Source organism: Orbicella franksi, chromosome 13 (assembly GCF_964199315.1).
Source record: "Orbicella franksi chromosome 13, jaOrbFran1.1, whole genome shotgun sequence".
In the NCBI taxonomy this organism is placed as follows: Eukaryota; Metazoa; Cnidaria; class Anthozoa; order Scleractinia; family Merulinidae; genus Orbicella; species Orbicella franksi.
The window spans coordinates 19,579,357-19,591,066 of record NC_138157.1 but is presented as its reverse complement, the minus strand read 5'-3'; the positions used below and the strand labels follow the sequence as shown (position 1 = coordinate 19,591,066).

Sequence of the window (11,710 nt, the reverse complement as noted above, 5' to 3'; positions counted from 1 at the left end):
GTTCACACAAAAGCGTGCATATTCGGACCCCATTCGGACATCAGATCTCACGCTACGAGAAACACACCCTAATTTAGTGTGTTAGTCTACAAAGAAACAATAGCGTCAACAGCATTTTATTCGTGCTCATTCAGGACTGCTTGCATTGCGCTGTGCAAAAACAGTTCAGTTATACTGAGTACATTGTTAATTTCTCGTGACTGTTACTGAAAAAATGCACGTTAAAGATCATAAGAGATTATAATTTTCGTCTATTATTTCCGCAAGATCACTTTTCAAGCACGTACCTAACACACCAAAAAGCAATTTCAAGACTGATCGCAAATCTATTCAGTCTATTCTTACCCTGCAGCTGAAGGGTAACCCGAAGTGGAATAACAGCTCTCCGCGGTGTACGAGATTTAGTGAGGTAACTAACTGAGAAAGTTATAATCTTTGAGTGACTTAGATCGTTACATCAATTACAGTAGTTTATAACTTTTCACCCAGGACTTCTAAAAATTTCAGCGGCAGTACATAGGGAGAGGAAGATTACATAATCGTTCAACTTAAGAAACTAAGAAATGACAATCTACAACTTTTAACAGCTACCTAGAAAGTAGTTCATTGAGGCTTAATAGGTGCAAGACAGAAAAGCACTTGTTTTGAGTTATAGCCTACTGATACAGTTCAGTTTGTGGCCTCATGTTCCACTCACGAAGGGACGAAGAGGATGAGTGAGTGAGTGAGTGATACAGTTCAGAAGTAACAACCCAGGCAGCCAAAATCAAGAAAGTACGAGGGTCATTTTTGGTCTCACTGGGCCGCTCCCTGGCTTTGAACTGGAAATCCCCGAAACACGCGCGAACCGACGCGCAATCGAGGGAACTCGACGCGAGCACTGCCGGTGTGGACAACGTGCTGAATTTGCGTGCTCTTCGTCACCGACAAAATTTCTTCGTTGTAACTTCGTGCTATCGCTAACATTCTGGCACGGTTTTCAGAATGTTTCATGGGGCGTTTTAAAAGAGTGAATTCCTTTTCCTTTCAGACAGAAGTGGGACTGAAGTAAACGAAGCAGAAAGATGAAGTTTTTAGTTGTTTGTCTTGTCTCGTGTATGATTCCACACTTGGTGTTTTCCACTGCACAGTCGGTGAGGCTTTAGCTTGAAGTTTTCATTCCGTAACAATACCATTAAATAAAGTTGTTTGCCCAGAAAACCAACTATATTATTCGCATTTTTGCTTTTCCGTCTTTTCATCTGGTACCATAACTTTTCTTTGTGTTGTTTCTCGTTTTTCCGGTTTTACCACTTCATTAGGTTACGCAATGAATGTTTAATCGCAGGCAAAGATCATCGTCTCTTGTCGTAGGATATAGTTAGGAATAGGTCTTGTTGTGCCAAATGTTATCGAAGTAAGAAATTAGTTTGCCGAATAAAGAAAACTAATCCAACAGCTTCATTCGAGAGGAACCTAATCCGCAAACGATATTAACACATCTCGGTGTTGAGATTTGCAGTGGACGATATGGTGGGCAATAGAGGGGATCTTTATTATATGCCACTATACGTGGATATAAAACTGTGAGCTTTTTCTCAAACAGCAAACTAAAAGTCTCTCTTTTTGTTTTATTCTCAGAGTAAGACCCAGTCCCCGTCGTCCGTCCAATGCTCGACATGTTGTAGTGCTGGCGTACCGGGTGTCCCTGGGGTGCCCGGGATACACGGAAGAGATGGGACCAAGGGCGCCCGAGGGCCTGTGGGCCCCCCCGGCAAAGTGGGACCTAAAGGTCCTGAAGGGTCCAAGGGCGAAAAGGGTACCCAGGCCTCTCAGAAAAACTGGAAACAATGTGCGTGGAGCAATCTTAGTGATGGAAGAGACTATGGACTGATAAAGGTAATAAAATAGCAGTCAAAAATTAGAAAACTGCGGCTTGATCTCTATCTGATTATCTAAATTTCAGGAGAATATCTAAGCTTCAGGCGTCCACTAAACGTTCCAAGGTTTATTCCTGAGCCGGTCATCCATGAACTCTTCAGATTCCAGGCGCAGATAATACGATCACGCACTCTTTATATTTATTTCAGAGCCTGAATTCTTAAGTAGGTCATCCATACGCGCATTAGGTTCTAGACACATATAAAATATACTATCACGCCCTCTTGCTACAGACACCGACTTTTGGTAAGTGAAGGATAAAGTAATGTAGTATTATGAAATAAAAAACCTCTGTTTTTAGTCACTGTTTATAACGTGATCTATGTTTTTAGGATTGCGTTTTTACCAAGCAGTCCCATAATACAGCTTTGAAAGTGGAATACAATGGTGACCTCCGGATAGCTTTCTGTCTGGATTGCTGTAAGCGCTGGTATTTCACCTTCAACGGTACAGAATGTAACGGTCCGCTTGCCATTGATGGTCTTGTTCACATTGCTTCAAACCACGGCAAAACAGACACCAACATACACAGGGTGCATCACATTGCAGGTTATTGCCAGGGAATTTCTGCAGGAGCCGTCCGAGTGGGGATAAATGTGGGGGACTGTGTGGGGAAGAAATCCGGGTCTGATGCCTATACCGGGTGGAACTCCGTGATGCGGATCATGATCGAGGAGGTTCCTGCACCCCAGAAGTAGTTCAAAGACAACGCAGAAAAAAGGATCGAAAATCCTGATTAGCTTAAGTACCCTAAGTACCAGTGGGATGCGTCTCGCGGGATCGGCTGACCGAAACGGGAAACCGCGTATGAAAAGCCTCTGGTGCCCAGGGCACTACTAACTTGTTTACAATAGAATTTTCACAGATAATTCCATAAACTTGCTTCCTTGAATTTGATACGGGATATAGCTGTGCAATAAACCAGGGGATTCGTGCTTGAGCGATTAAAAACCTTTGAACATTGAATCAGGTTTTATTGTTGTGCCTGTTACCGTGAAAACACCGTAGAAAGTGACTCTCGTGGGTTCAGTGCTTGAGTCATCCTTATTGTCGATCTCTCCCAAATTCTATCGGCTGCAATGTACCCCATTTTATCCAAGGCAGTTTTAAAGAATTAAATTTTTTCTCCAGTAAGGAGCCTTAAGGTAGGAACTAAAGAAAACGTTCTTCTTTACCGATAAAGGAACTAATATCCCATGCCATTACTACTTAAGGCCAGATTATCTTATAAAACCATACCCCACCAGCCTAGCATTCTCCGCATGTACACGAACTCGACTTCACGAAATGAGAGCAATACGCGGGACCAATCCCTTCCTGAGAGATATAGGAGCCGAAGTACCAACATACAGCAGTCAAGCAGAGGACGAAAAATCGTGACTGTATGCATATGAGCGCGTAAAACGTTACCCTGAGCCAGCCAGAATGTTGTAGTTAAATCATTGAGTATTTTTTGTGTAAAAAAACAAAACAAAACAAAACAAAACAATGTGATGAGTAAATGGACGAGATGAGTAAATGGTGGGCGATGTATGTCAAACCAATCAGATTAGAGCTACTATAAACAACCAATTAAATCGTCCGGATGTGCTGACATTTGTTAACGTCAGCTAATGTTATTCAGGAGTTCTTCTTTAAGCATATTTTTGTTCTTCCCTTTGGCACTCCAAGGTGTTATAGACCGGAAGGCTAAACCAGAGGCGACTATGAAAAAATAATGTTATACAAAATACTTTTCACAATTGTTTATGTTTAGCTCAAAGAGGCATTAAACTTAAAAAAAAAATGAAACTTTGTCTTTATCCCTAATTCTAGGAACCGGTTCCAGGCTGGTAAATATTAAGAATCACAGAAGAGCTTTTTTCCCAGACCTGAATCGAACTAAGGAAATTGTTTCTAAGTTAAATTACCTCCGGCGAATAACCCACCAACTATCGAGGGTTTGACAGTTGAGTTCTCTGACTGTATCAGGTTTTACTGACAAATGAGAGAAAACCGGTTGAAATTATAAATCAGGTACCTACACCGTCTTTCTTTAAAATAACAAAGGAAACGTTATTAGAAAGGACTTCTAGAAAATCTACCAGAAGACAAAAGAGTAACAAAGAAGACAAAGAAATTTTGTTAGATCTTTCCCGCCAACTCGCCGAAACCCAGGAAGCCCGGGTACGAGTACCCAGGTTCTGACGACCGCGTAGTACATTCTGATGCACGAAGCTGTTTTGTTCCTTGTAATTTTGTTTTCATATTTAATCTTTTCCTTTTTCACGTTAGTATAACACTCTCTAAAAGCTTCTTTATTTACGAGAATTTTTGATATGGTGGTTAAGCGATGCCCAAGCTGTGATCAAACGGTAAGTGTCAAATGTGAATTGTATTCGAAATGGTAGAACCAGCAACAAGCAACGCGGTTTGTAAATCTTCTGGTATTTCTGTTCATTTGTTGGATTGCGTTGCCTGTTAGATTATATTTTCAGATCTTTCACTCAATCCAAATTCAGTCTTTAGGAAACGAGTCATTAAACGTTCTCTATTACTGAACTTATTTTTTTATAATTTTTGTTGTTGAGATATATAACGACCACGATGCCTGCATGTTTACAAGTTTCAGAAATATTAAATTCACTACAGTTTTAATTTTGTTAAGTTCAACTCGTCCTTGTCTCTTCCTCTTCCCAGTGTACCTCTTTATTTTAAAATGTCTGAGATATATGGACGCAAATTATGCGCTGATATAGTCGCGTAACTTCAAATACTTTAATTTTTAAGTTAAATAAGCTAATTTATCGCTTTTTATTGAGTTTAAGCTTATTTTTACGTAAATTAATTTAGACCGTTTTGGCGATTTTAGATGAAGTTACAAATATTTTAGCTTATTTCAGATTTTGTACCGCCGAAGTTAAGTTTTTTAATTATTTTGGATGCATTTAATACATCAATTAAATTAAATGATATAATTTACTTATATTCGTGTCATATAGCTTGCATGTAGTCTCATGTATCATCCAATATTTAGTTTTTGGATCACAATCAATCCTGTTATTAAATCTTTTTGCCTTCAGATTCATTTTTCTTACTAATTTTTCCACTGATAACCAGAATCTTGCATCCAATTTAAGTCAAATAGGAGGTTTAATCAACTTAGGTTGTTACATACAATATCATCATTTGATGCATATTTTTTTCTTCCTGTTTACCTGCAAATAACTACTTAAAAATAATAGTGTATGCGTAACACTGTCTAAATGTGTCTTGCTACAAATTATATTCATAATAAAAGTCATGCATATGGTAGTTGTAGCCATGCTCTTGTGTGAAAAATGGCAGATCACTTCCCTGAGCAATCAGAGAGCAATTTAAATGTGAACAATAACATAATTATTGATTATTAGTTGTCATAAAATATCGTAATTTGTTATTGCCTTGCAGACCAGTTATTTGCCCCAGCCTTTGGCTTTGACAAATAAAAATTATTGATCTGCTTGCCGCGACAAATCACGATATTCTAGTCAACCTTGTCCAATAATTGTTCATTATTTTTACAGCAGATTCAGAAGTGTCATTGTTGTCAATTGTGAGCCATTTGTCAGACTAAGAGGGCTGTATATATTTCCTAATTTCTGGCCATTTGATTTCACCACCTGTTAACTCAAAGTCCAGATAAATAGGCCTTCTGTTGATTTTCTTTACAGGTTCAAGTTATTGGGAGTCAACTTACTGTTAGTAACAAAGAATTGCATTAATTAGAGCATTTTAACTATAAAATAGGGCAGTAGAGGTTGACATTGTCATAATATTGCTAAGAGAAAACATTTTCACTTCCAGGTTATTTTAATTATTAATTACTGGTTATGTGTGAGTCTAGAAATTATCTATACCCAACTCATGGAATCCACTATCTGGATTTGTTGTCGGTAGCCCTGAGTTCAACTCCTCGACTGCGTTGTGTAAATAGCCAACTGGTCAGTCTCCAACCAGTTGGGATTCTTAATAGTTTATGTTATATTTGAAATATTTGTCTATTTATTTACAGTGTCCCCAATTAGCACATTAGTGCTAAATACATGGACACTTAAATAAAGTGATGATGATGATGATGATGATGATTCTGAGAGGGGTGGGGAGACTCAAAAGCTGCATATTTTAGAGGAGTATATATATGAAGCTAGACTGGAAGTTTTTGAGTGGTAGGAACAGGGGTCAGACCAGATAAACCTCTATGGGGAGGGGTATGGATATTTTCTGGAACAACACAATGCATGATCAGTAAGTGACTAAGGTCTGCCGAAAGTTATTTTGATTTACAAAATCTTGTGTAGTACTGATTTTGCTTGTCATTATTATCTTTTCCTTCCCCACCCCTTCTTCTTCTTCCCTAGCCTGCAGAACAGGCGTGGTTTTTTTTGCGTATTTTGGGTGAACAAAGATGAAAACAAGGCAAGCGAGGGGAAGAGCTCTTCACCTCGCGCACGACTCGCGCTTTGCACTCACCTTGTTTTCCCCTTTGTTTGCCTAAAATATGCAAAAAAATCACGCCTGTTCTGCAGGCTACTTCTTCCCTTGATTTCATTGATGCCTTGGTGATACTATAGCTTGTTTGATTTGTTTTGTTTGATTCAGCTCCCTGTAGCATGCAAATCATGTCCCTGTGGCCATGTTTTTATCAGCCGAAAACAGCATCATCAGGCGCAAGTCAAAAAAGAGGGTAACCATGTTAATTTAATTTAGTTAAATTTCTTGGTTCATTTATTTCATTATCAAGTTTAAAGATTTGAATTAAATTTCTTGGACATATAAAGAAAAAACTATATGGAGTAATTTCAATTCAGTTTGAAAACCCACAAAATATGATTTGTTATATACCTTCTCACTAAATTTCATGAGTGCTAAATTTCAGGATTTTCATGATTTTTAAAAAATCGTGAAATTTTATACTGGCAAAATAATGGACACGTGAAGATTAAAATCTCAAAATTTAACACCTATGTAATATCAATTAATAAATCTTCAAGCTGTTGTTTTATTACTGTTATTCCAACATGTCGGGGCTTCATGTTTGGGAGATTTTTGTTTGATTTTGTCCATCAGTTATCTTCCACTGCATCACTCTCACTGTCAGAACTGTTCTCTGCCGCTAAGTTCTTCAAATCTGGCTGGTGCAGTTGTCAGTCAAACTTTGTTATGTTTGCTATTGTTTACTATGATGATCATATTAATTATGTTGTTACAGTTCTGAGGGCAATTAAAGCTACATATTAAAGAATGGAAAAAAATCGAGGAAGTTAATACACTCCAATTCTAATTTCCTCTCAAAATCAAGAAATTTAATACTTGAAAAATATAGCGCTTGACTTTTTGCGAAATTAAATACTTGTGAAATTTAGTGAGAATAACGTAGAAGAAGTATTCTTGTTGGCCAATGCCAAATTAGCCAATGGTCAATGCTGAATTATTTGAAAGCAGATAATTAAAACTATTCCTTTCGCCTGGTTGCACAAAGACGAGCACTCAACTTGGCTTATGTAACAAGTGCAAAGAAGTTAGCAGGATCACTAGTTAGCATGCAACCTTTTGATATTTTGTTGAGAAGATGCAACAATTTATTTATCTTCTCCCTTACACTTATTTCTCTAAAACGGTATTAATAATGGTCTTGAAAAGGATATCATCGATATAGCACATCCAAGTGAAGGTTATCTTTGTGACACATAACATATTAATATTTATTATATTGCAATGAATTGTTTCCTGAGTGATCCAAATCTTGCAGCATGGACTGTGAAGATGGACCACTTTGACTTCTTTCTTTACAGGAGACAGTTTAAATGGTTCAGAGCGGGATAAAAGACTTCGTCCTGAGCGTCCAAAGAAAGAAAACCCAGATTTTGACTACGAATTCCCTGAAAACCTTGTTTGGGTCAATAAAGAGCAGATACCATTTCCTTTATCCAATCAAGAACCCGTCAGAATTGAGAAACTGCAGGAGGGGTCAATATCACAGGTAATGGCTACGTACATGACATATTAAATTTCTTATATGGTTAGTGCACTTGACTCTGAATTGTGTTGTGATCTGCAGCAGGACACTCTACTATGACAGTGTACTTCTCTCCACCCAGGTGTATAAATGGGTACCTGTAGGCTAATGATGCATAGACTAGTATCCTATCCAGTGGGGAGTAGAAATACTTCTTGACACTTCTTGCAACAGACTACCTAGACCTAATAGGCCAGTAGGCTTCACGACAAACTTTACTCAATCTTCTCTAACTATTTTTATATGCTTTCAGTTACATAGACTTTCAGTAACCAATGCATATCACACAAGAGACTTAATCTTAAACTAGTGAGAGCTTTTATAGTTTCTGTTAGACAGATGTCTGTTCTGTTGTTATAAGTGAACATGAAAATGTGAACTCCCCAACACAGGCCTGCATTCATCATGATCCTTAATTACCCTTTACAGTTTAGCTGTAAAGCTTCTTTCATAATTATTATTCATTGTCTGAATAAATTGTGTTTTTGTGACTCAATTATCATAATCATTTAAAAATGTATAATGGCAGGTCAATCCAGAAATGATTTCAGTTGGATTTTATGTGACCACTATAAGTCACAAGTCAGATTGCTATCCTCAGATTGAAACAGATTAACCTTGGTTGGAAACAAAAGAAATTCAAAGGCATCTTTCTTTTCTTTCTATCTGTAGCTTCCTCATTCGTTAGATGGTGTGGTTGTTCCTAAAAAACGTGGCCGGCCCAAAGGATCAAAGAACAAAGTCAAAACCGATTCCATCACAGGAGAAATAATTCCTCCACAACCTCAGGTAATGATCATCACACAATTTTAATTTTAACTTAAAGCTTTAATTTTTTGCAGTTTGTTTTACATCATGTGTAGCTGCCCGATAATTTACATGCAGCTTTGCTAAACTTGTGGATTTCCAAAAAGTGTTTTAATAAAATTAATATCAATCTTTAGGAACCTACTTTCACCTATCAGCTCATGTTGTCACCACACTTCCTCATTCTCCCAAACTTCCACTTGTGTTCCTATTTAACAATTAGATTACGAGTTGATGAGGGTGCAGCCTGAGTCATCTATCATGCATGGAAATCAAGAGCAAGTAATCTAATTGTTTTGTATAAATCTACGAGTCATTCAAAACTTTATCTAAAATATCCTCTTCACAGACTCTTCAAAAATGCAAAGGAGCCACCAGTTTTTAAACACGTGCTCACTACAACACTATCTGCAACAGAATAGATAGTGAGTAGTGTAACCAATCAGAGAATGCCATTCATGATAGAATGCTAGTAGACTTATACTAAACCTCGATAGAAACACAAAACGTTTTTGTTTTTTAAAGAGAACATGGAACACCATTTTCTATCTGGTAAATTGTAAATAAATATTAACCCTCATAATGCCCTTCACTTCTTTACAGCCAGTACAACTAGATGAAGATGGTCTGCCAATAAAGCGAAAGAGAGGTCGCCCAAAGGGCTCCAAGAATAAGCCAAAACCACAGTCCCTTCTTTCTCCAAACAAATCAGTAAAGAAAGATGCCGATGGGGATGACCAAACGTCAAGTGGGTCTGATAACAGGGAACCTGTAGATGTCATGCCACACATATCACGAGAAAAAGCTGAGATGTACTCACTAATTTTGATGGATATTAACCAAAAGATGATGTCTCAGTCATGTATGAAGTTTGTATAAAATAAGAAAATACAGTTTATAGGTTATAAGTCCTACTAACACTAATTATTTTAAAATCTAGATATTTGTTTACTTTTCAGCAAATATTATATTTTAATTTTTTGTTCATTATATAAGATGATTCCAAAGGAATTTTTTTTTATCACGAATTTAATTTGATACTGAACCTCAACAGAAGTATTTATTTGTTTTACTGCTAATGGGCTTAATATTACAAGCTTGTTTGTAAGTTATTTTTGAACAACAGTCATGCACTTTGTGTAGCATTAGGAAAACAAGTAGGGGTGGAGGCCGGCTCCCCACCCTCCCCTCCCAGATCTGTTGAACAATGATACTATGATAAGCCTAACTAGAGAGAAGGGTGCTGCTATCATTGCAACAATGTTAATTCTGATCAGCACTGCAGTAGCTAGCAATGTGGTCCTAAGTAGGAAAACTCTAGCTGTTGGTTCTTTTTTGCCATTTTGGTATTTAGAAATTGATAAATGTTGTATTTTAAAGGTTGCCACACATGAGGGGACTGGTCCCTGCATCTAGTCCCATGAAGAGTTTACACGAAGGGACTGGTTGCAGGGACTTGTCCCATGAACAGTTCACACAAAGCGTTTTGAGGAACAAGTGGCAGGGTCTTGTCCCAAAAATTCAAAATGGTTTGAATTCGTGGGACTAGTCGCAGGGACCAAACTTTGGTCCCTGTGACTAGATTTTGAAGCAAAAATAGCTAGTTCACATGATGGGACTTGTCGCTGTGACTTGTTGCAGGGACTAGTTGTATGGACTAGTCCCCTCCTGTGTGCTGACCTTAAAGGTTAGGGTGGTAGTATCTTCTCAGCTACAGGGTTATATAATTAATTTTTCTAACTTGTAAATATTGATTGGTTTTAAAGTGAGCGAAGTTACATTGTTGTAATCTGTAAGCCAGTTAAGGTTCTACAGTGTATATGTAAAAGTACTCATGTACATGTATAACTATTTTTGTCTCTCTAGTTTACATTTGCTATTAATAATAAATTGATATTTTGTTGATTGGTAAAAGTGCATTGTAAAATATTTTTTTGATATTAAGGTTTCTAGCTACTTGTAGTGTGGAAATTTAAAAAGAATAAAGTTTACAAGTCAACGGAGGTAAGCCTGGTTTTACTGGTTTGTCATGTTAACCAAGTCTTTGTCATTACAACTTACCCTTCACACTTCAGGATTAATGTGCTCCTACATGTACATGTATGTTTGACAAAGCTATTTTTAAGGCTCTACGTGAAGTCTTCTTTGAATCAAAACTGACCTATTAAATTTTAGTATGTCTTCAAGTTTTTTACTATCTATGTTTTTGCACTTTAACTGTTTTTAGAAAAAAGCCCAAAGAAAATACCTGTAGATCGTGTTAAAATTGTGTTTCTATGATGAGATAGAAACACAGAACTAGCACAAGCTGTTGACGTAATGATGGCCCAAGCAAAGATAATTTACATTTTGATGATCATAGTAAACAAGTTTTCTTTTTTCGTTGCGGAATTTTCTAAATGAAATAGAAAACATCATTGTTTTCCGTGTTTCTATCGAGTTTTAACACTTGTGAAAGTTTTGGAGAACTCGAAAAAGCTGTGGAAACACTTGCCCATCGATTCGTTTTCCCACAGCATTTCTTGTTCTCTTGTGCATTTATTCCATTTTAAGTGGTATCTTTTAGGATCAAATAAACAAAAGCTTGAGCCATGCCCAGATCAGTCTCCTTTAGGGTTTTATTTGAATTTTCTGACGAGCATCCTGGACCTTCTGATATGCAGGGAGTCCCCCTCCTGGGCCTGTGATAATTATGCAAGTGCATATTCAGGACCCACAAGACTGTTATAGTAAAGCATTCCAGACCTTTGTTTGCAGGAAATGTCTTCCTGAGTTGCACAGATTTATACAACAGGACTGTTGTTGACGTTCACTAAGAAATAGATCATGAGAAGCTATACTCAATGCCTCCATGGGGTATTCCCTACAACAGATTATACGGGGAGGCTCTGCCCAAAATGGGGTCCAAAATGCTGGCTAGTTACAAAGGTGAACAAATTATACAGT

At 37.4% G+C, this 11,710-nt stretch overlaps 2 protein-coding genes across 2 annotated transcripts; both read left to right on the top strand.

Annotated features, from left to right (window-relative positions):
* Positions 1–296: 296 nt before the first annotated feature.
* Positions 297–3,577, top strand: LOC145465316 (collagen triple helix repeat-containing protein 1-like). The gene is made up of 3 exons (XM_081449095.1): positions 297–1,133; positions 1,621–1,878; positions 2,253–3,577. The coding sequence occupies exons 1-3, from the start codon at positions 1,065–1,067 to the stop codon at positions 2,616–2,618; spliced, it is 693 nt and encodes a 230-aa protein (XP_081305221.1). The 5' UTR covers positions 297–1,064; the 3' UTR covers positions 2,619–3,577.
* Positions 3,578–4,061: 484 nt separating this feature from the next.
* On the top strand, positions 4,062–11,623 carry LOC145466588 (uncharacterized). Its single transcript, XM_081450303.1, has 5 exons — positions 4,062–4,274; positions 6,541–6,625; positions 7,734–7,921; positions 8,630–8,746; positions 9,368–11,623. The coding sequence occupies exons 1-5, from the start codon at positions 4,239–4,241 to the stop codon at positions 9,641–9,643; spliced, it is 702 nt and encodes a 233-aa protein (XP_081306429.1). The 5' UTR covers positions 4,062–4,238; the 3' UTR covers positions 9,644–11,623.
* Positions 11,624–11,710: the final 87 nt, after the last annotated feature.